Here is a 25,541-nt window from a genome sequence, read left to right as displayed (position 1 = left end):
TATGATCATCTGCTCTCTCCCTCAGTGCATCAGAGTTTCACCTAGACTCAGTTTCACTTGTTTAGTTCCACTCGCTGCAGTCCTGTGTCAACCCTCAGAGAGACTTTAACCGTGTGGTTTTCCATCACGCTGACTGACGATCTAAACACCCCTCCACCCCAGTGATTCCTCTATCTCTCTCCCTCCATCTCTCTTGCTCACTCTCTCTGACACACACACACATACACACTGTGACCCCCCTCAAGCCTGATAAAAAAAGGCACCACTAACCCCCCCCCCCCCCCCCCCCCCCTCCAAAAAAAGCTGTGTGGATGTGCAGAAAGGCCCCTCTCTCCAGCTCTCAGCTTTTGTCTCTGATTATCCCTGCACACACACACACACACCCCTCCACGACCCCCTGCATCCTCTCCCGAACACATACACACTCTTCTTCTCAACCTGCTCCAGGATCTTGTGTGTGTATATGTGTGTTGGGGGGGGGTTTGACTCTGACCAATGGCATCCAACAGCAGGGCTTTATCCTGAAGCACACTGACAATGCTTTTCACACCTACTTACCACAGCAGAGATGGGGGCGGTGGGCTGCATCATACCCAGGCCTAAAAGCAGGCTAAGGGCTTTTAGAAGACACACGCAGAATGGACTCTTTAATTACTGACTCAAGATCCCGCAGTAGATTAAAAACCTTGCAGAAGCTTATTTTCATATCCGTGGAATTTTTCAATGAATATAAAAACGGTCATTGATTATGCTGTTAAGGCAAGGGGAAGTTAAGAAGGGAAATATAAAGTACATATAATCACATTAACTTGCAGTGATTAATGTAATAAAATGGGATCTTTTTTCCCCATCTGTATTGAACACATTCAATACTGGGGAGACATGCTCCAAATATTAAGAAGCAGCTCCTCAAAATCCACTTAAGCAGTTCTGTGTTGGGAGATATCTGCGAAAGCAATGCAGATAACTCATATAACATTCTCACACAGTGCAGATAGGGAGAGTGCACATGCATGGAGGGAAAAAGTTAAAAAAAAACAGTGACTCGTATCTGCTTTTGATGGCTGCGCACTTTTGCTATTTTGAGCACAAGTGACTTCACATGTGTCCCAGACCCACAATCAGCCTTCCCGCATGATCAATACTGAAGCATTTCTCACCATTGATTATACAATTATAGAGAAGTTAAATCTGTGACACGCTCTCATGTAGAAGCATTAACCAATGCAGCCAGCAGTGGAGACCGAGAGGAGGGAAGAAGCTTCCTCTTCACTCACTGTTTTTTTCTGCTTCTTCTCTCTTTTTTTTTAAATGTGGTGCTTAAAGCGAGCTCAGTGTAGTCCAGGTACTTCACTCAGATGATTATAATGCCACGAGGGTGCAATACATCACTCTTATTAGCCACACTGGAGCACAATGGTATCATAATTAATGGTCGCAGCAGGATTGAACGCTGCCCTGACATGGAAAAGTGGGCCTACTTAAGCTCTACAAGGCATTTAAATATGCAGAGTGAATGGCACAACCCAAACCCTCCTGCTCTAAGGACAGCCCACGCTCATTAGCCTGACACCTTCTGTGGCATTGATACAAGGACGACCAGCTATACTCACACACTCACAACACAAATCACAAGCGCATACTCAAAAATGTGCACGCGGATTGCAGCTACAAATTGTTACGTGGCGATATATGAAAAGAACAATCTTGTCCCTCATCAGTGCCCATCACTTCTTTCACATTTCCTCCCCGTATTGTTGCTTTTGTCTTAAGGCTTAGTCCACGCTGAATGCAGATGGACATATATGTGTCAGCAGCCATTATTCAAATTTTCGGTAATGGCGTTTGGTCTGTGCAGTGAATGTGGGTGCTGTGGCAGAGTGTGGTGTCTGGTGCCTGTGCTATACTGTCTAGCACAGGGAAACTGCCTGCGTGGCGGGAGAACAATGCACATAAAAGGCTGTCGGAGGAAGCGTCTGGAGCTGACGTCTTTCACATGGCTCTGAATGGAGCAGCAGCAAAGTGTGTGTGTGTGTGTGTGTGTAGTTTATATGCTTACGAGTGAGGCAGAAAGAAAAAAAAATGGAGAGAAAACGCCCTCTTGAATATGTTTGTAGACAGAGACAGGAGAAAATAATAAGAGTGTGTGTCCCCATCTTAGTCATGCGTGCTGAAACGTGTGTGATTGTATGTGCATGAATGCCCGTGCTCCTAAATACATGTGTGGGATGGTTAAGTCCTCTCAGATCGCCGTATGATTTGGATTTTGCTGTCCTTAACCCACCACACACTCCATTCCTCCTCCTCTCCTCTCCATAAAGCCAGCTTTACAACTTCTCCTCAATTGCTAATGTGGAAGCTTCAGCTACAAGACACGCTACTCAAACTGCTGCCAAATGCCTAAACCAGCCACTCCTCTGCACCCGGCTCACTCCAGCCTGACCGTACCGAGTTATCGCGAGGCTCAGTGCAATCAATTATTGTTGCAGAGGAATCATTAATAATTTCCTAATGAAAACGATTCTGTTGATCTGTTGTCTTTTAATTAAACATAATTAGTCGGCTGCTCGGAGCTGTGGTGGGGACTCCTTTAGGGTACAATTTTGTTTTAATACACTGATAATGAAATTTTTACATTGTGTCAGTTGTTTAGTTATTATTCAGTCACACTATTTCGCTATGTTCCCAGATAACAGATAATAACCCTCGCACCTCCTATTCGCCGCAGTCATTTTAAAAGAGGAGGGTTGAAATGAACAATTAAATTTTGAACTGTAAGAGTCCTCTCCTCTCACTGTTTAATGCTGCATGCTGCCAGGGAGCAGTGCAGATTTACCTTTTCATTTCTGGTGGGAAAAAAATGTCTTTGGCAGCACATTGCAAGGCTGGTTTTATTTTTATTATTATTTTAAAGAGGGTCAAATAGATACATCTGTCCAGGCAGGTCATGCTAGTTCATCTTATGCCTCAGAGGTCTACAGCTCTGGAGCAGTGGAAAGAGCAAATGAAGGCATAAAAAAAGGATCTGATTGTGAAGACTTAGAGAATATGAAATATTACAAAGACACAGCGAGTTGGCTAATTCGACACTGTCCGGGCTTATGTAAAACGGCCTAGTTACATTGGTCAATTTCTGCACGAACAATGGGCTAAGTTGCTCTGGAGACTTATTGGACATGCTGTATCTGAATGTGGTCTGGCTTAAGAGGCTTACAGTTGAAAAGTTTAGGTGACCTCTGAATAATGCCACATAATGTGGTCACATTGAGTGTGTATAGTTTCAATGGGCTCTGATATCAGGTAACAATGGGGTAAGCACAATGGAGGCTCACGCTGAGAATGAATGAAGTCATACATTGTACTTTAGAGCTAAAAGTGACACTTGTCTTTAACTGTACACTCAGATCTGACTCTGTTTGATTTCAGCAAATGGAGAGCTTTTATTTAAGGGGACTGTAATATGCTGCAGGGATTTTAGATTTCTTCTGCAAATATGATCAAACATATTAAATTCAGTGCTAAAAATAAAATGTTGCTGCAACTTCAAAAATGCACACATTTTAAAGTATATTGCTGTGGTATTCTGTGTTTTTGTTACTGTCAACAAATCCCATTAAAATACCCAAAAACGCCAACTATGAATTGAACTAACATGAATTGCCTCATATTATTATTCTGTGCCATAAAGCTCCACTGTTTCTTTCAGTCCCACATACATCCTACTACTGCAAATACTAAATGTCTAATAATCCGCTGCTGAAAATTCCCAACAACTGCACAATTTACTCCTGTTTGAGTAACATTTGCTAAAAACTACAGTGCCCAGCTGTTTTAGGAAATGATTTAGCATATTTAAGTCATGTTTTTAAAGATTTATGCCTTCAAAAGACAGTGCTGTGTAGCAGTGAACTAGGCATAATTAAACAAATAGTTTAACTACAATGTGCAGTAGTGTGCTGGTAGTTCAACTACATTCATGTTTGCATCGTGACTCAAGTAGTTCAATTAGCCTACTGTTTGGCCATTCTGTGTGTAGTTTACTACTGAAACTACAAAAAATTTTGGGCCATAAATTGAAACGAATGTTTTTTATAATTTTTATTTTACCACTGCTTCTCTACTGTAATTAAACCCCCTTTGACCACAATTAGTCCTAAGTATTGATGATTGCTATTTATTAACAAATGTTCAGATAAGTTGTTACATGGTGGCTAACTGAGTAATCCTGCTTGGTGCAATACCCCCACCTGGGCTCTAGTTTCTGGAAGGCAGCTGTCTGACTAAAGGACATTGCATAAGCCCAATCATGATGTTTGTTTGCGGTAACTTACAGGTAGAAAACCTGGTAGAAATCCGTGTTACATACATAAAATGAAATGGTACTGCCTAAATCGGTCATTTTTAAGTATATGTTTTATTTTAAATATTTTTACTGCCTTACATTTCTTTCAGAGAGCACTAATCAACAGGGAGCTGAAACTGTTACCTCAAAGCCACCAGACTCCACTGACAAAAACAGTGATTTTAGAACAGTGGAGTTGTTGGTCTACCGCTGGCTTGATCAGTTGTGTAAAGTAAAGCAGTGAAAGTATTCCAAATATAGCATACACTTCAACTAATACTGATGTTTTTAGGTGGGTCTTTTAAGTGGCTAAAATACATTTTGCTATGGCCCCCGTCTACAGCAGTACATTGCTTGAGTAGATGTAGTTTCTAAAAGTTGCTAGCAAAGCAATATGGTACATAAAACAAGTACAGCAGAAAGGTCAGATAGGTCGGACCGCTGTGTTTAACAATATATCTTTAAACGTTACATTTACTGCTGGACATATCTCTGCAAAAAACAATGTCCAGCTGTCTACCCAGAGGTGTTAGTGTGACGTCACGGGGATTCGGTCTAAACAAAACTAAAGCTGACAATCTTTGCACTTTTTTCCAAAGCAAGCAAGTGGACACTTTTTGCATTAACTTGCTGGCATGTGACTTTTTACTGTATTATATTTTGATCTAATTTGGTATCACATGGACATTATCAATTTGATCATTTTTTACAAAGTAGTTAAGTTAAAACTACTTTTACTACTCTGTATCTTTAAATAAACAAATGAGAGTTCTCCATAGGACATCTTTGCTGTAGTTCAACTTCTTCACTGTCAGAAGGCATGGGCTTTTGGGGCTGAGTGCCACACACAGGTTAGGGAAGTTTGGAGGGAAAGATAAAGGCATCGTTGGTCTTGTTCCTCTCATGGGGTGTGCTCACTATATGATAAATATAGGATAACAGCAGACTTATCCTTTCAAAAGCTGTTTGACTACATCATAGTTAGGCTTGGTCACTTTGGCAAACAGTTGCTAAAATTCTTCCAATCAGGCAGGTTTGCAGTTTTTGAACAGAGCCTCTGTTTGTAACATATTCAACTGGGAGATGTTAGAAAAAAAATCAAAATGGGGCTGAGTCTCTTTTCTCTGTTAAATCTCTCCTACTTTCCAGCTGCATTGTTTATCAATCTGTTGTTTATCTGTACAGAAAATTCTCCACAGGTTTCTATCTCTCTCTCTCTCTCTCTCTGGGTCCCTGTCTGTCATCCCCTCTCTCCCTCTCCCCCTCTACCTCTCTCTCCTCAGTCTGTGGCGTTACTGTAACATATAATTACTCTGCAGACTTGCTGCCTGTTTCTATAACTTCAGGGGTTCAAAGAAACTGTCGGAGTGTGGAGGAGAGCATTGTGGGAGTTCCAGGTGGATTTCTCGATAATGAGTTAGCGCAGTAGTAGAGTTGAGAGTTTTAGTAATGGCTGGCTGCTAAGGCTCTTCCTGGGAGTTTAATGTAAAACAAACAGGGCCATGCTGACAGCCTGGGAAAAACAGATATTGCAGTTTTCCACTTCCTCTTCGGGGCTCTCGCTGCCTCTCATTTTAAGAAACAGGAATTCAAAGAAGAATTTATATTCATGAAATGGCTCCGTGAATCCTAATTTAAGACATTTAAATGCCTCAAACATTACTCATAGTCTTTGACTTCTAATTTCTTGAGATGGATGAAATGCTGCTGTCTTTCTGTTCATCTGGATAAAATGATACAGACAGGAAAACAGAATACAAGTTGTCAGGGAGGACAGAGTTTTGCTGGAACTGTAGGTTGCTTAAAAAAACAGGCAAAGAAATCTATATTTGACACTATAGGGTTAGCTTGTCTTGGTGCTGATGTCCAGGGGTGCCCCGTGGGGGACCTGAATACACCACCCTGCTGCTTGTTACACACTCCAGTGCATGTATTATACATAACACACTGCTGGAACACAACTCTCAGAGGAATCATTTTGCTGAATCCTGTCCTCTCTCCCTCTCCACATATTTCTCTGACTTCCTGAATGACAAGTTTCGGGGATAGAGGATGAGCACTTGTACGAAATGTAATGCAGAAATCATAGACAGAACACCCAACAGTAAAGCTACAGCCACTCAAACCAATCACCAGTCCTCACTTAGAGATACTCCCCCATAGATTCAAACTGGCAAGCATCCAAAGTGAACTGCTACTATCTTTGCAGGCAGCCATAAAGAAAGCCGAGACCACTGAAAGGTAAGCCAAAACATATTCTGCAAGCATACTGTGTATTGAGATATTCACTGTTTTCCATAAGTAACGCATCTCAGGGAGCAATGAAGCAGCCTACAGAGGAGAAACAGCACAAGGGTGAAGATATAAACAATCTTGGCCTCAGCTTTTTCGAGGTGGGAAGAAAGTTCCTGCTGGACTCTTTTCCGTTCAGTTGATCCACACTAGTGTCGACACGATAAACACAATTCCAGCACAGCTTAAAAACTGAAGCGAAAAGGCCAAATTCAAAATTGAATTTGACAAAGATTTGATATTTCCAGCACGCTGACATTCAATTTCAATGTCACCTCCAGAGGGTGCCCACACATGCAGATTGGAATATTTAAAAGAGGGTGATGAAGAAGAATGAGCGGTATAAATCAGTCTGGATGCAAGAGTCAAACAGTTGAACGGCATCAAACACTTCACCACTTTCTGAACTTACTCCCAGTCCACCTAAAAAAAAAAAAAAAAAGTCGCCAGGAGCAAAATGTGGAACAATTTTGGATAGAGAGCCGAGAAAAACGGACACCCAACCAATTTATCCAAAGCTCTGTGGCAAAGTTGCTACAAAGCTGTTTGAGTCAAGTATGGAATTACACAGCCTGAATTTTTTGTACCTTGTAGTATCACAGTAGTATCAGATATGTGATAGTTATTGTGGCATTCGTTTCAAAGTCAAAAGTTTCATGATGGGAAAACTCAAGACAGGTTTGTTAATTAAATTAAGTCTTCTATGCATGAACATAGGTGTAGATTTCAGGGGGAAGCAGAGGGCATGTCCCCTTCAGTATTTAGAACATGTGCATTTGTCCCCTGGCGATAAAAACATTAAAGTAGCACAGAACTTTAATTTTGACAAAATTATAGACATTTACACCGTAACATTCTTGCAGAAAAGGCACACATTTGTTCATAAAAATTCACCAGAATGCAGGAAATTTTCTGGCAGAGGACCTCCAAACCCCTGTTTCACATGTGTCCACCCAAAAGCTGAAACAAAACCTACGCCTTTGTTCATGAATATGCTTAAATAATAGAAAAATGAACAGAATGAAATGGCATCTAACGTTTATGCTGTTTTTCAGCTTAATGATGTCTTAGACAGTGCAGCTATGAGGTGACAAGAGATATTTAACTTCTACTCTGAGATTTAAATTAATTCTTTGTATTCAACATCCACTCTATTATCGTTTATTATCAGTTGGCAAGCGTGTGAAGATTCTTGTGGGGGATTTACTGTAATGAACTTATATTCAGTACAACACAGAACAACTCTCACAAGGGGACGTCTGCAGATGTTATTGTGTTTAATTTAATAAGGTCAAACTGGAAGTGACAAACAAAGGAGCTGTCAGCGATACACAGCTGAGGTGATGATGCTGCGTTCGCTCTGCAGTATGTGATGCTATCTCGAGGATACATGTATGAAGAGTGGTGGAGGGAAATTCTGAACAAAAAAAAAGTGAGAAATCCTGTTATTGCCCTCTTTTTTTGTTTCATACAGTCAGTCTCTGAGCAAAAAGATTAGAAGATTTTAAAGAAGTGCATAATCTTCTTTCACAGCTTATCAAAACTTTAATGATTTGGTGATAAAGAGCACAAAGTTAAGTAGCCGGTTAAGAGGATAACTCCCCAGTGCAGTCTAGTGATTAGTAGATGAGAATTGGGAGACTGAAAATCCGGGTTGCAAATCCCACTCCTGCCACTTATTCACTTTGAGGGAGAAGAAGCTCCATTTCAGCTTTGGGGGTATTGTCACGGGGTAATCATTTTTGAAAAGTGATAAATGGAGCCCCTTTCCTTCACCCTTTGGAATCCAAAACACATCTTTATTTACGTATTTATTTTTGCTGTGTCTCTCTGGTTAACACCCGTCAAGACCCAATTATAGCTGCAGAAGCCTTGTGCTTTCATGGGAAGTGAAGCTACAGACTGTAGTGTCAGGCCTGTATACAGTTTAAGCATCTCCTCATACAATCTGCAACAAACCAGGCTCTCTACAGATCCATGTTGGGCTGTTTTTAATGAGGGTTTGCCGGACACAATGCGGCAGATTGAGGAGTTTATCTTTATGACAGTGGGTCATTTGGGTTTTTTGTGCTTTTAGGGTGGAGGCTGAATAAACAACATGGATTTTCCTGACAGATATGTTGTATTTCTTTCCACTTATTTACATAAATCCATTTCTGCTGGGGCTTGTATGAATATGTCTGATTTATTAAAGATATACAGATAAAGCTTGGATGAATTAGCGAGAGAACAAATGAAGCAAAATGGCAAGCCCATCTCCACTTGTGCTTTGCTCGCTATCTGCACCGAGATAGGGATTCACTTAGTATAAAAGAGGAAAAAAAAGGGAGCATTAATTACCTTGTGAAATCTAAAGACCATTAACTTTGTGTGTCAAGTGATGTTTCTCAGTTCCTAATCAGAGTTTTAGTGATATAAATTACTCTTTGGAGTAAAACAGATATGGTGTGTGAGAGCGTGTGTATGTATGTGTGCCCTTGCAGCTGTGTACATGCAATTATTTGTGTGTGTTTGTGACTTTGAGAAGCAAAGAGAGCAAGAAAGAGAAGGAGAAAAAGTAAAAGAAAGACGGAGAGACAGACAGGCAGGAGTGGAGTGGATGGAGGATTGTCAGTGTCTTTGCGGCGGTGCTGTGGTGTGGTGTGTTGCGCTGCGGAGAGATAACGGGATGCCGGCGCTGCTTGCTTACCTTTGCTGTACACCACGCAGTTGTTTTTGTTGTCTTCCGCTCCCTGCCAAGTCACATCCAGCAGCCACCTGGGGCCAGCGCTCAGCACCACCGGGACTGTGCTCTTCGTCTTCTGGACGGGGACAGATAACAAACACTAATCATTTGCTTATTTTGGTGATTAAAGAAACATTAATAACCACTGAGTTACGCTCTTCTGCTGCTCTGAATGGCCATAAACAGACAATTTCAGAAACTATACACCATGCAACTCAAGTCCACCCCAATCCTTTTTTTTTTTTTTTTTTTTTACAATGCAGAATAGATTTGAGCAGGTTTTGTGTGTGCGTGTGTGTGTGTGTGTGTGTGTGATAGCCTACAGACAAAGGCTGTACAGTGGTTGGAGTGGTGACAAATGGGTGCAAGAGCCTGCATTGTATCAAAAAAAGGGGGGAATAATCATCCAGGATTGTACCCAGTGATTCAGCAGCAGATCTCTCAGATTAAGAAGAACATCTAAGGTGTCTGGGAATTATGAAAAAAGAAAGAAAGAAAGAAAGAAAGAAAGAAAGAAAAAGGCTGGTGACTTTCAGAGAGAAGGAAGCGAGTGTTCAGCGGTGAACTTTGGGCACATTGTGCCTCGCTATCGCCAGGATCTCACTATTTCCTGAAACAAGCAGGGAAGAATTTAAAGAATCAGTATCCATTTCAAAGGCCGATTGAGGTTAGAGTTTTTATAATATGCCGGAAAAATTATTCTGAATGTGTAAGGTCATTTTTCTTCTTGGTCAGAGGTCAAACGTGGAGTTTTATTCCTCGGAAAGAAAAAATAAAACAGGGAGATAGAGTGCAACGTCCACCACAATGGATTCACATGCTGCAGTGTCACTGGATTGGCTTGCTCTACGTATCCTCATATGATTTTCTATTCTGTTTTATTTTATTTGGTTCTTTTCTTTTTGCAAAATGGAGTGTTGGTGGTGTTGAGTGTGTCTTAGGGGGGTGGTGGTAGCAACATCTCAGGCAGCTGGGTACAGTAGCCTATTACTCAAAGGCAAAATGTCAGTATTTCAAGGCCATTACTTTTGAACCCCGGGGCCCTCCTTCATTAGGATGTTACAGAAATAGTTTAGCTAAGAGAAAATGGGTTGGGGTGCAATCTCGACACTTCATTTCTTTTTCCATCTGAGGCAGGACACTGTCCATCTGCCTAATGCAACAGAAAAATACTAGTCCTCTCTCGTGCTTTTCACTTATTTCTCCCCCGCAAAAGGCAACAACCTTCAAGGATAAATGCAAATGTCACTTGAGCATGTTAAAGGTCTGAATTGGCACAGATATGCACAAGAGATGAGCACTGTGCTCCGGCAGTGCGCTTGCATGCCCCCTCCACCTCCTCCTCCTCCTCCTCAGCCGCCCATTTCTCTTTCCATGAACTCTATCTAGTCTGAGGCTGGAGGACAAACTGACTTTTTTAGAGAGCATTATTTACAAATAGCAAATACATCTCCTAGAGATGATAGCAATCTGTTTGGATTTTGTCTGCAAATTAAAAAAACAAACAAATACAGACATTAAATAAAGACAGGTTTCTATGTAGTATATATGTATGTATATATTTATATTTAGCTCTGCACATTGGCAAACTACACAGCCAAACTGATCAAACACAGACAGTAAATTGTGTCTGTTGATATTCTTATTCCTTCTCCTGGCATCTTCTTATCCTGTCCTGGCAGCAGATGAGAGAGAGAGGACCTCTGTAATTTAAGTCATCCTCGATTTCACATTTCAAATTAGCCTCACAATAAAGTCTTCTATCTGGCTAACCTGAAAATCTCACACCCCTGTCAAAGGAGCAGAGCAGACCGGCCGATTGTTGCTAGGACGACTATCTGAAATGGGAATCAGATTAACCCTTCCTTAGATCTCCAGACTGGAGCCATCTCTTATTCAGCAGCGAGAGGCCTCTCTGCCGTCCCTCTGAGCCTCTGGGAATTCATGATATTCCAGCTGCTCTTAATGTAGCCAACAGGGACAAAATACCACATTAACTAGACATCTTCCCTACTGTTAGAAATCAGGAGAAATTGTTAAAAAAATGATTACAGCAATCACAATTGTTCCTTTAGTTACTGCTGATAAGGAAACTTTTAAAATTCTGACTATGAGTATTGTGTATTATATTGATTTAATTGTTAATTACTACTATTTTCTCTGCTTCTTCTTTGTTGGAAACAGAGCAGCAACAAGCCATGACAGTTTCTCAGTGCAGATTTACATAATGCATCCATCCTGACAATAGTGGCCCATGTGCTTTGTAAGCATGCTGCATGTACCAGACGTCACACAGACAAAGAAATGCAACTGCACACAACATATTTAGGATTAAGACGCAGTGGCATCAACGCAGGGGAGGGAGCGTCTGCAGATGCAAATGAAAACATTTGTACAACCCGGATCAGTTGGCCTAAGTGGTCGAGGCCAGAAGAAATGCAGATTGACAGGCAGAAAATTTAGATTTCCCTGGAGCGAGGAGGCGTGTGATAAACTGAGGTTATGGAAACAAACTCCTCTTCTACCTAATAATCATACAGTCAGGGGATGTGACGTATGGAAGCACTTTCCTGTCCAAATCAGAATACAGAGGGAAGTCTGTAAAATTTGCTGACCCCTGTTGGATAGTTAAATATGTCACTTACAAAAATCTGTGCATATGCATATATATTAGAGGCTAATCCCAGATTAAAAAAGAAAATTCAATTTTTTTTAATATCACATGTTTCTTGGAGGTTTTTGTAATAGATTCAAATGACAAGGTATTAAAAACAAGTAAACATTCATTTTCTTTACAGAGATACAGTGTTTAATATCAGGTTACAAACTATCATCCCTGTCAGAGCCTGTAAAAAAACTCTGGCCTTCCTGTCTATGTAGTGTGTTATGGTTTATCCACCCTCTGCCTTCACTCCAGTGGTTTCAATACTCTGCCGGTATTTTTATTATTTTTTTTTTCCTGAGCTCTGTTACCGTTTCTCGTGTAAGAGATACAGTGACCAAAACAGTGTAGTCAGCGAGGAAGTGATTACAAACTGATGCTCCAAATTCGCTATAAAATGAAAATCAATATTTCCACAAGTTGCTGCAACATAAAAGATAACCTTCATTGATTTTTCTAGACTTAGGCCTCTGTGATAAAATCTAATATAAATTTTCAGCCACACGGATTTGGATCAGAGCGGAGCAGAGGCTGAACGATAAGTTCCGCGCACATCTCTCAGAGTTGGATTTTTTTTGCCTCCCCTTTCCCTCTTCCAAGGCAGGGCTGTACTATTTATAATTGGCCCTGTGTGAGCAAAAGCTTCTATCAGGAATCTGTTCTAATTTTTATTACTGAGAAGCTAAAGCCTGTTCCAGATAATTTGGAAATTTCAGGGGAATTGTGATAGAGCTGATGGCACAGCCGGACTGACTCCAGAAAGGAGCTAACCTGTAATAGCCTCTGTGGCTGCGCTGATTAAATGTTGCCATAGATGAAAGACCTGCCATCACCGCAATAAATTAACCAATCACACAAATCCCAAGTCGCTACTAATCCCTCCTTGATACCATGATCCTCTGATCAGCTGAAGGAGGTGAAGAAGAAAGTGGCTTGTGACACTCAGCCTTCCTCTAACTCCCTGCTTCCCTGTGTAAACAACAAGCTAATGATATCACTGCTGACCATTTCAACACCACTGGCTACTCTTAACCCGCTTCATGGTCAGGGCAGGTGAAATCGATACAAACCTTGGTGGGAATGATTATTTTCCTCATGGCTTTTTTTTTTCTTCCTCCACCAAGGTCACTGACTGGCACTGTATCCGTCTTGATCCCACAGCTGCAGGATTTAGACAACTGAGAGATCAAAACCACTCCGTCTGAATATCTCAACACATTCATTGGCTTTATACATCCCGCTTTCAACACCCACTCGGTATGAAGTAGTGCCATTTTGAAACAAAAACACCAGTCAAATAATGGTATTAACATGTTTTGAATAGTGCACGTTTTTCCCTTTTCCCCTGATAAAACACTACTTTCCAAGATTTCAGTTCAATCGCTGATAAAAACATTTAACTTTGTCTCCTCTAGATTACACTACCAGAGACGGATCTTCCTACAGGCGACATAGGGGGCACCAAACACCCCCCCACCCCTATTGTATTGCATGTGGTGTGCGTTAGAGTAGGACAACATGCAAAAAAAAAAGCCACATGGGGCAAAGTACAAAAAAAAAGGAAGACGATAATTGCAAATGTGCATGTATGTTTTTGTTTGTTATTAAGTTGTTTATTTGTTGGTTTTGTCATTTGTAATTCGCTCTTATTCTATTTAATACAAGACACATAAAATGTAATAATACAATTCAATTTTTTTGGGATGGGGGGCTAGCCTAGGGCACTGAATGTGCCCTGTTTGACCCTGTGTTACCACTGCAACACATTGTCCCAAATAATTTTAGAGTGCTATGTCCTTTTCAGATGATACTAGCAGTATAAACGTAACAAAAAAAAAGAAACAAGCTTATGTATGGGTTATGTCAAGTTTATATGTTCTCTGTTTCTAACATGGGAGTGAGGATAAAGGATTTGTACCTGTTTTACCAGTCAGTTTACAGCAGACAGCACACTCACACCTTGATAACGTCCATTGCAATTAGTTGTTCACTGCGATGAAACAAATTGCATGTGGTCAACTGGAAATTTCATTAAGGGAGATTTTCCTCTAGCCCTCGTTATCGCTCCGCGTATTAATATTTTCTTAGCCTCAAGGATGGATGGGTTGCAAGGGTCTTTTTTTGTTGAATAAAACAGCCAAAGCCAACCTCACAGTCTGCGTTCTCCCACTGCTATCCATGCCGGGAGAAGCTGTGCATATGCGTAGTTAGGCGCCGTGTGTTTTTCATTGCACCCTGAAATAAGATTCTCAGTCAACATCCTACATAAAGTGAGAAATACCTTCATTTCTCAAGTCTGCTTTTGTGTCATTTTCTCCTCTTCTAAATGGCCATGGTTACATCTGCTGAAATGAAAAGATACCTACATACTGCTTTCATTCCGTCTTTCTCCCCCCTCTCTCCCTCTCTCTAAGGCTATAGCATCTGCTATTGGGAGACTAAATAACAGAAATATGCAGGAATTGCACACTAATTCCCTTTAGAGATAGATCTTGGCTGGTGCCCTGTCATAAATCAGAGAATTTCGATATGAAATGAGGCAAGCTGCTCTAATCATTTCTGCATTTCAAATTGGATCACTGGCTCAATCGCTTGGCTTTTAAACTGCTTGCCTAAGAGCAAATGTGAGGTGGGAGATAATTCAGCTGAAATCTCTGCCTGCTCTGTGCAGCAGTTAGTTTACTGCTTGAGTGCAAGAGAATGCTTTTTTCTTCCCTTAGCCCATCTTTCTCTTTTCAACTTTGTTAAATTGACTTTTCATTTTAAAATCGATTAAATTGAGAGAGTCACTGCTGTTCCCGGAATCTTTAAAGGGACACCCATCACTGTGCGCATGTGCCTTTATTTGGCTGCTGCTATCATGGCGGCGCTATGGGGAATAAATATTTTCTCATTTAAATCACCTTTTATCCTGCTGACTGGACTGTAAGCATCAAAGTTCATGTGCTGCATTAGCTATTACTTATTTCACTCCATTGAAATGCTCACAGTGGCTGTATTTATATTGACTATGGGTGGCATTGCATGATTACTGTATGTTTAGTGTGTCTGGTAATAAGGCAGACTGGTGATTGGCTGCTCCGGATGTTGATTAAGGAGGAATGCTAAATCATTAACAACACATCTAGAAATTATTTCTATTTTGTTGTATTATTTTTGTATATTTTTTAAATCTGCTGCTTACTAAATCAGGGAGGAGAAGAGAGAAGAATAGAGATTCAGATGGAGGGGGGTACTCTATCCTCTATACTCCATTCTTCAAGACCTTCAGGACATTGAGGTGCTCCAACTCTAAAGCCAAACAGTTTAATGTAAGCTGTACCTGCCCTGAAGACAAGCAACCCTTTCTCCACCCCTGCCTCCTTTCCTTTCCTGTTTCTTTTGCTATTCCTTTCCTATCCTATCTTTTCCTTTCCTTTGATATGCTTCCCTTTCCTTCCAATCTTTTCCTTCTGCTATTCCTTTCCTCTCCTCTGCTCTTCTTTCTGTTAATTTCCTTTCCTTCGCTCCTCTCATCTCCTATCCTCTGTCATCTCTCCCTTTCTATCCTTTAATATTCTACATCACCTGCACTCTCTACCAATTCAGTCAAAACTTCCTTTCCTTCCCCAGCCCTTCAGCATCACACAACAATGTCCCCAACTTTCTTTGTAGCGGAGGATGTTTAATTCAACTTCACAAGTAAAAGTGTGTGTACCTCCGTAACTATGTATAATGCGTATGTCCCGAGAACTAGTATTTGAAGTTGTAAACAAGAGAAAGCTGAATTTGTAATGCATGTGCTCCAGGACTTAATCATATCTTGGAGGTAGAGTGCGCATATGCACACATGTACTTCTTGTGTTTGGCTTTGGTCAGGGGGACAGAGCTGCCCCGTCGCTTCACTACTCACTGTTTGAATTACTCGGAATTTTTTCCCATTTGAATTCAATTGGGAAGGACTTGTTTGATCTTTTGCATGTAAGTTAGGGCTGACTCCCTGAGCAGCGAGGAGCTGTGTGAGGGAACATAATAGGGAACCCGGAGCCAGTAATGTTCCCCTGTATGGATATTACCATGGCCCCTGGGGGTCAAGGTGGCAGGTGGCATATTCTCTGGACAGAACCACTCTTTCTCTGTCGGGAATAAACATGCGGACTGGGGGATTTCTTCAAAGAGGGAGAAAGGGAACTCAAGAGTCAATCAGTCAATGGGGTCACAACAAATCCCTGCTCTCATAACCACACATGGAAGACTAGGATCAGTCAGAGGCAGTAAATAAAGACAAACAATAAAATAGTAGGCATGATGCTCGAATAAAGCCCCTGACTTAAGATAAACCTCCGCGCCCCCCTTTAGGTATTGGATTTTAATATTCTTTTGAACTCCCCTCTCTTCTCTGGTGGAGTTATAAGTTTCATGATGCATGAGAATAGCATCTACTGTATGTGATTTTATATTTCTCTCACTCTATGCAGCCAGTCTCAACCCCTGGCTTAGAAACTGAGCTCTATCTATATCAAAGTGTAGAGAATAATAATTACAATAAACACAAAGAAGAACAAGTTTTAGAAAACATTTGAGACAAAGAACAAAGAGAAGAAACACATGAAATGCATCACATGTAACTTTGTTCTAATGACTAACCAACTGAACAAAGGTATCTGTGATTTGCATACCACCTGATCATCTCCATATTGCTGGAGTGTTCAATAGTTTGATCCCTGGGTGCACTTCAGAGAAATGGGGTCTGACTAAATCCACCGTAAAAAGACCAACAATATTTACACCAAGTTAAGTAAATAAGATAAAGATGGTGAACTCGCCCCTCGCTAAATGCATTAGACGTGAACTCTCTTATCAGAGTCTCAGCACACTGACTGTTAAAAGATGGGTTTCTCGGGCTGGAAATGGTCTTTGTTACCCAATTAGTTTGCTGACGACCCCGTGGTATAATATTCCTGCTTTGACAGCCTCATACACATCCATCTAATGAGGTGGTTTCGGACCACCAGGGAGCGAATGAACACTGTCCAGACCTTCATCTCTTCCAGCACCTATCGGCTTTCTTATCTTCAATGCTAACCTTTTTTTTGTGTGTGTCAGAAGACTTGAAATTTCTGCTCGCTTGTTCATCCGTCCGGAGTCATTTTGACAGGGCTTTGTCTTTGGTAGGCCCTGAGCCAACTAGGCTGAGGATCAGAGGGCTAAGGCCAGGACAGGGGACAGCGAGGACTTATCAAGGTCTACCAGCAGGAGTTTGCCTCCCTGTAGGGTGGCCGTCCTTCTTTCTCTGAAGGAGGTGAAGCAAGCGAAGCCTCTGTGCTTCTCCACTTCCCTCGCCAATGTGACAAGAGGGAAAGAGAGGAGGAAAACTGCGGAATTTCTAAGAGTGACAATGCTCCTGTAAAGTGGCACCCACTGAAATTTTGCATAGGGGTGGCCAGAAAGAGCCACTGAAAATCTTGGGGTGGCACAGCCAAACCAAAAGCCAAAACTGAATTTTAGGAATTGATTATGCTGTTGTAGTATATAGGCTAGCTGAAAACTACGTATGGAGAGTTATGGAATCACATACTTATATACTTTAGTTTCTCATTTTACTTTTGATATTACTAATTATCTGATGTGCACAGACTGATGCTGGAACATATCAGGTGATTCACTGTTTCTCAAATAGGCTGGTTATCCCTCTCCTTAAAAAGACAAATATACAGCTTTAATTTGAGGGAGTAAATTGATGTAATATACAAAACAGTTACTGGGAACAAAACCTCTCAAGTATAGGAGAGACTTGTGGGTACATAGTTCATTCAGATATCATGAGGTGAGAGTTCAAGGATCTCTTTTGAAAATGGTCATGGCAACTGTTCCCTCACCAAATATTTTTGCCGAGGGGGGGCTAGCGTTTGGATAAGGGTGGGGCAGGGGTCTCCCCTGGCCCCTTCTTGGGGGCACTACTGCTTATGTAGAAAGGTCTTTGCTGTAAATCATATATCATTTTGGTGATGTTTTAAAGTCTCATTACCAGCGGCAAAACATGGAAGAGTGAAACTTTAAATATTATACTTGCTTTAAAAGAGATGATAAGGACGGCAGCTTTATATTCTACAATCACAGCTAATAGAGAGATTGGTCAGCCAACTTCAAGTAACCATCGAGTCCCGCTCTGAACTCACTTTGTACTGAAAGACCGAGAGGACTATCAGGGGCTTGCAAATGGAAACAATTGAGGATTATCTGCACCACTTTTCAAGAAAGTTGTTTCAACATATCACAAGTGCAGCCATGACAGTGACAGATGGCAAAGCAGCTGGCACCACTCAACTTTGTTTCACTTTTCTTTCTTTTTGCCTCTTCTTGTTCTTCTTCTTCCTCTTGCGCCTTTGCTGCAATAGAGGTCTGTTGTGTATTGAAGTGTTGGATAATCATTCATTTGGGAAGACATATTGCATACTGTAAAAACAAGGCGATATGTGTGAAGCCAGGGAGTTCTAAGCTTGACTATTGTTGCCTGTCAGACTAACATGCTGTACAGACTGAAACCTAGCTTTGCTTATTTGTTTGTAATAGCACAACTAAAGAAGCATCTCTGCAAATCTGCTGCGAGCAAGCAGCCATTCAAATTCCTAAAACTCTCAAGATAAGTGTGTAAGTGATAGCGTGTGACTTGTTTAAGTGTTATGCTATCCCAAATGGAACAGTTGTTCATGAATGTTAATGTTCATGTCAAGCTGTTTGTGTGGGTTTACGACGTACAGAAAACATAAGCATGCAGACAGTACATCTTCAGTGTGACAGTTCGCTATCCAGACTGTGTCGCTCCCTGATGGGCCACAAGCAGACAGCAAACACCCAGAGAGTTGTGAGGGGGGACAGGGACACCCAGCTCACCCTCAAGCCCTGCGGGTGTGAGGAGTGGCCCCCTAGGACCTGGAGCCTCACTGGGGCTTTCAGTCATCACTGGTCCTGCTCTGCTGCTGCTGTTGCTGAGCAATGACTAAACACACTGTTGCAGGACGACAACTGCCTGTATGTCTGTTACAGTATGGCCACATCTTCAGAGTCTGTGAGGATGGAGCTGTGTCATTACAGGGACGTGGGCAATGTTTCCTGAGTGTGAAATCTGCAGAATGACACACATTCATCTAATATGGATCTACCCTCTACAGAAAAAGTGGCAGAGAATAAATAAATTGCATCATGATGAACATTTTAGCTTTCGTAAATTATCTCAGGAATTGAAATACTTAGAATGAATATTGTAGAAAGTGCAACCAAATCAGATTTGGATAGAAATCTGTGGCAGACATTATTTTATGTAGTGGTGAAATGTAAATAATAAAAAAAAGTGCAATTCTGGGGTACTTGTACTTTACTTCATTTCATGTTACTTCTACTCCCCTGCAACAGAAAGCAAATATTGAACTTTTTACTTCACTACATTTATCTGACAGCTTGAATTGCTTTGCATATATAGATTATTTATACAAAATATAAATCAACTATTAAATTAATTATTATCATAGATTAAGCTACATTGCAGTATAGTATACTGTCATTGAAATGAGCTCCACCTTTACCCGCTGCAACGTTAAATGTTTACTTTGGTATTTTTCATTTTGGACAATATTTCCCCATGTTTTTGTGTCTCAGTGAGAAATGTGAACAACAGTCTTTTAAATTAGTCCAGTAAGAGCTGAAGCCAGCAGCCACAAAACAGGCTACAACATAACCACTCTGGGCATTTGTTTACATCAGTAAAAAAAATGCTTGTTTTTGCCACTGACAGGCTCAGATTGTTATTTTAAGTGACTGACAGCATTATGGAAAAGATCCCTACAGTGATAGAAGTAAGATCATTTTTGTTTGCCAGAAACAGTTCCACAATCGCTCTCTGAAATCCAGATTCCACTTAAATAAACTATAATTTAAGTGGGTAAGAGCCAGCATATTTTAACATCACACTGGGTGAATTCTGTTTTTTTTTTCTTTTCAACCAAACCAGAGTTGGTGATTGTTGGAACAGTGGAGAGACAAACAAAGACAGCTTTTTGAAAGTTTTATTTTGTTTCTGTCAACTTTAAATGAAGTGTGTTTTATGATAATAAAATGCGTATTTAAATGGAGATTGGTGGGTTTGACAATAGCGATTTCGTGGTTGTTTATGGTGAAACAAAAAGGATCTTACACTTTCACAAAAAGGTCTATCTCTGGAGGGATCCCTTCCATAATGTTTTCAGACATTTAGAGAAATAATCTGAGCCTGTCAGTGGAAAAAACAAGCACTTTTAGTGGACCTACATTGATGGTGCACAATTGCCAATTAACATTACATTGCATCCTGTTTCACGGCTGCAAGCTGCAGACCCCTCGCTCAATACTGAACCAATTTCAAAAAGTTTTGTCTCCATTAGTCACTTAAGACACAAAAACATTGCAAAACAGGGTCCAGGTAAAATGATACTCAAGTTAGCCTTTAAAGTTAATCCACATTAATCCTTCAATAATTACAATCCAATATAAAATACTTTGTATAATTCTGAAATGGGCCATTCTGCAAAATGAGTATTTACTTTTGACACTATAAAAATATTTTTTTCTTATACATTTACTTTTACTGAAGTAAGATTTTGAATGCAGGACTTCCACTTGTAACAGAGTATTGTGACACTGTTGTATTACCACTTTTACTTTGGTAAAAGATCTGAGTACATCTTCCAACACTGATATATTGCATGAAACCGGAAAAAGGCTGTGGTGGCAAACATATCCAGATCCTTTACCTAGTTAAGTAAATGTAGCAATAAAACAATGTAAATAAATAAAATACTCTGTCACCAGCCACAGTCCTACGTTCAAAATCCTAGTTAAACAGAGGCTAAATGTACTTAAAGTGTCAATGGGGAATCATGCGTTCTGCAGAAATAATATCCTTCTGAGTGTTCTATGATTACATATTACATTATAAGGTTTAAATTTAATCTATATAATTACATTGTATTTTAAAAGGTAATTAATTGTTTATATTAAATCTGCAAAGTATCCAGTCACCACTTATCAGGGTGTAGATATCAGGGGGGACACAGGGAACAAGTCCCCTTCAATATTTAGAATGTGCATTTGTCCCCCCATTTTAAACATGAAACATTTAAACATTACATTTACACCCTAAACTGATGCAGAAAAGGCACAAATTGGTGCCTTAAAATTCACCAGAAAGCCAAAAATTAAGTGTTGATCAAAAATTTCTGGCAGCAGAACCCCAAACCCCACTATTTCATATGTGTTCCCTCAGATTTTAAAACAAATCCTACAGCCTAGCCAGTAACTACAGCTGTCTGACAAATGTAGTGGAGTAAAAAGCACAATATTTCCCTCTGAAATGTTTTGGAGTGGAAGTATTAAGTGGCATAAAGGTGCTTTTAATTTGATGAAAGCAAAAGTATAGAGGAGTGAAAGGATACTGTCAGTGTTTAATGTTTATCTTGTATTTTAGAAGATAAAGAGAAAAGCTTTGATCCTTGTGATATCAGCAACCTGGTTTTTGAGAAATATGGTCCTATTTTTTGGAAAATACTGCCACCATCACTTCCACCCATGGTTTCAGTTTCAGCACCATTTGCTGTAATTATGAGAAGAAAATAACGTATTTATAGATCTGAATGCTACACTTACTCAAAAATCATTAAAACAGTGAACACTGAATTATGCTGCAAATGGTCCCTGTCTTAACATGTGTGTTGATCTAGTCACTGTATCCTGGGCATGTTTGAGGAAACCATGCAGCCATTACAGTGAGCACAAAGCAAATCAGTGAGTCCTGCTCTGCTTATCAGGGGACCTGCCATATCAGTTTGGGTAGTTGTGTTGTGATGTAAGGACAGCAAAATGTCAGGTTCACTTGTAGATCAAGTCAACCATGCATTATCTCTCAAACAGTGGAGCTCGGCTGTGGCCATAATAGCTCTGACTAGCTGACTGACTGAGTGCTTCGCGGCTAATACATGGAGCTGTGGGTGGCAATGACTTCCAGCCGTGCACACGGAAACTTTTAAAGTGCAGGCTTGGGAAACATATAGAAATGTGTATGGCAATAATAAAAACAAAAACAACGGTAGTGAGTTTCTTTTGCCACAGCCTGCAATCCATTACCATCTGACTCACAAACAGACATCAATGTCATGTTGATCTGTGTTGAAAAGCCCAGATTTAAAGGGCTACTTAAATAGCATTTACTTTGATGTCCCCCCCGTTTAATGTAAGAACATGAAAACCATCGATAATGCCATCGATAAATATATGGATGACACTGTGCGAGGGAAAGCAGGCCAGATAATTACCATTTTACCCATCTGAAGAGACCCCAGCCCTGATATTGGTTTAAACCCAAGAAATAATTGATGCATGCAATCACAAATTGGTTCTCCGCCTAAAATTTGGGCCCATTATTTCATTAGATGAAGCCACATTCTTTGTGCCAAAATTATTTGTGTGTCCAACACAGAAATTCAAATCCTGTTAGTCCTGATAATGTCTGGCGTTTTCAAACCATATCCAAGACAGTGTGACTTACAGATAGAAAGCACAGGCCACCTTTAAATGCAAACATAAATCAAAATGTTTGGACTTGGACATTTTTTTTTAGTTTAATGGTTTGTTTGTTTATGTGCATGCATGCATATTTCAGGATGTGCATGTGTGTGTGCCATTTAGCAGCTATACTACAGAGAGGTCCTATCCTGGGGTGCCTTCTTGCATATGTAATTGGATGTTACTGTAAATAATTGCCTGGGCATGTGCCAGTGTGATGATGGTGATGATTTGTGTGTGTGTCGGCTCATGTGTGACTGTATGTGTGTAGAACATGCGTGCATCGTTCTGTATGTCTGTGCGAGTCTGTATGTATGTGTGTGTATGTGTGTGTGTGCGAGCGCATCTGCCCCATCCGTACTCCACTCTCAAGTCCCACTGATTCTCCTTTCCAGCCATGTTGAATCCTCTTTTCCTTATCAGGCGAGCCCAGGCCTGCATCAGGCTCTCCTTGCTATGACAGAGGCTACAACAATAGGCCTGCGATACCGCTGCTTAGCGCTGCGTTTCGGAGGGGAAACCTGCCACGGGCGCAGATTAACTACAACACACACACACACACACACAAAATAGATTGCAGCTTCCAAAACAAAACATTTTTCAGAATGCCTCCTCTTGATTAATGAAGCAATGACAAGAAGAAAAATATAATTTCTGAAACAGAAAAATCTGCCACCACTTGTTAAAGTTTAGGGGTAGCTAACAATAAACATATTGGAGGGAGAGGGTGGGCAAAAAGGGGTGAGATAAATGGCTTGAGTGATGGGCTGAATAATTTCTGGAGCATTTTTTGGTTGCACAGGCCCATATTCCTACCCTTGTACTAAATTACACAATAATCACACTCCATCGGCTGACAGCCTCTGCCTCTCTCTCTGTCCCAGGTGAAAATTAGGACAGTATCTTGACATTTTCGCTCCTCTGTAGTCTACAAGCTAAAGCTCTCTGTTCACAGCCAAAAACAGCAAGCAGTCTGCACGCGCACGCCGAGGCGCTCGCACATGCCCTCCCACACATACACAGACACCACAGTGTGACCCAAAACACACATTTGACGTTGTGCACATGTGCAAGCGTTTAATAGCTATGCTCTCATGCACATTTTAGCAAAAATATGTGTGAGACTTAACACCCGTAAATTTAAGAGAATTTATGAAGGGCTCATTTTGTACCTTTAATCATTTCAAACCACAGACTGAGACAAAAATGTAACAGAGGTATTCTTCTTAAGTGCTTTTCTAAAACACTAAATATTCCACCTAGCCTTTATATGAACAACATAAAACATAGTATGATTATGACTATGATGATGTTTGATTCAAGGGTAATTCTGTAATACTATGTTAAGACTAAATTAGCTATTATATTACATTAGCCTATAGCACTTATTGACTTTTATTATGCATCCTTCCGCATCATTGTCTTTGTTTCATGACTCTTGTATGAAAAAAGAGATTAGAGTAGTAGATTTGTTTTATCATAAACCCATGCTCACAGCAAATGTAGCTTGTATACAACAAGTATATTAAGATAGAGGACAAGATAAAAAAAATGCCCTGATAGATCTTAATCTGGAATTAAGCAAGTCTTCTGCATCACAATTACCATGTAATTTGCGCTAAAAGGCCCTCAAAACACATACAGACCACAATTCTATTGAATCCAGACTCATTACAGTGCACCTTGACTAAGCCCCAGTAATTAGCATTGGTAAGGCATTGTACAAGAGGCGGCAACACCCTCATCAACACACATTTACAACAGAGCTCTAAATCTGCTGCTCATTAATAGCTCGCCTCCCAATCAATTATTAACACCTACAATGGGAGCCAGGCTCACCGGGGCCAGGCCTCTTACTCCAGGCAAACCGTGGGCCACCTTCTCCTCCCGGTTCTGTCCAGCATAGGTAATTACCGCTTTTAAAGACACCTGCTACTCAATAGCTTCGACCCAGACTGTTAATTTAGCCCCTCGATTGCAGACATTTATGTCTGAGTGTCACTATTAATTTGCGTTAATTTGGAGAGTGCGAGGAAGCCGGGCGGAGGCGTTGTCGGCAGCCGGCTGAATGTGCTCGTCGCTCACCTGCGCCGGGGCTGCGGCTGTAATTGGAGTCTAATGGTCTGATTGATCAGTGAGAGAAGTGAGGGATGAGACGGCACTCTGGCAGCTCCATCAGTCAGACGGAGAGGAGAGGAGAGGAGAGGAGGAGGAAGAGGAACAGAGCAGAGAAAGCGGCTGACAACAGCAGCACAACGCCAACTCTTGGGTGTTTTATTCTTTAAGGATTTATTTTTTGTCTTGCTGTCTGTTACTAGCTTTGAGCCCCCACCTCCTCTGCCTTGCTCACCTTTGCCTTACTTGCTACAAAGTGCTCTAAGCCTGTCCAGCTGCTTAATTTTCAGTTTAGACTGTTTAACCTTCTGTTTCTCCGATTAAGGCTGCCTTGGCTACATCTCAGTCTGTTATCGTCTTATAAAAATATCAACATGGAAACAAGTTCCGTATTTGGACTAAAACGTATTTAGTCTGTATGATCCAACAGTGATAAAGAACCTATAAAAATACCACAGTAAGGCCAGGCATATGAACTGTCCAATACAGCGCAATGTGATTGTGTTAACAGGTCTGCAACAGCAATAACTATAACTCCAGTCCCTCATGCCAAGCTGAGCCCCTGGGGTCTACAGACCTGCCACGGCCGACCCATCAGCTGTGAAATCTGCTTTCCTCTTTGATAAACGGTCGAGATGTGACCCTATCTCTGTCCTGCAGATGCCCAGATTTCCTGTCATGCTTTTTCCCCTCTGTTTTTTCCTGCTTCCTCTCTCTCCCCTCCCTCTCTCTCGCTTTTCATTCTTTCTTTTTCAAGCTTTATACCTCTCTTTCCAGGCCTGTCTGGACAACTGCATGTAACGCTCCACTCGTCGTTCTTTCTCAGCATCATC

General features: G+C 40.9%; 1 protein-coding gene across 2 annotated transcripts in view; it reads right to left on the bottom strand.

Annotated features, from left to right (window-relative positions):
- Nucleotides 1-25,541, bottom strand: part of zfpm2a (zinc finger protein, FOG family member 2a) — a 137,410-nt gene that overhangs the window by 41,608 nt on the left and 70,261 nt on the right. Inside the window, exon 5 of one of the 2 annotated variants that reach the window (XM_033640726.2) lies at nt 9,324-9,435. In XM_033640726.2, the coding sequence (XP_033496617.1) occupies nt 9,324-9,435 (112 nt within the window). The remainder of the gene's footprint in view (nt 1-9,323; nt 9,436-25,541) is intronic. The other variant, XM_078171975.1, reaches the window with a different exon arrangement.

The sequence above is a fragment of the Epinephelus lanceolatus genome, chromosome 10 (assembly GCF_041903045.1).
Source record: "Epinephelus lanceolatus isolate andai-2023 chromosome 10, ASM4190304v1, whole genome shotgun sequence".
Taxonomy (NCBI): Eukaryota; Metazoa; Chordata; class Actinopteri; order Perciformes; family Serranidae; genus Epinephelus; species Epinephelus lanceolatus.
This window is presented reverse-complemented; position numbering and strand designations above follow the sequence as displayed.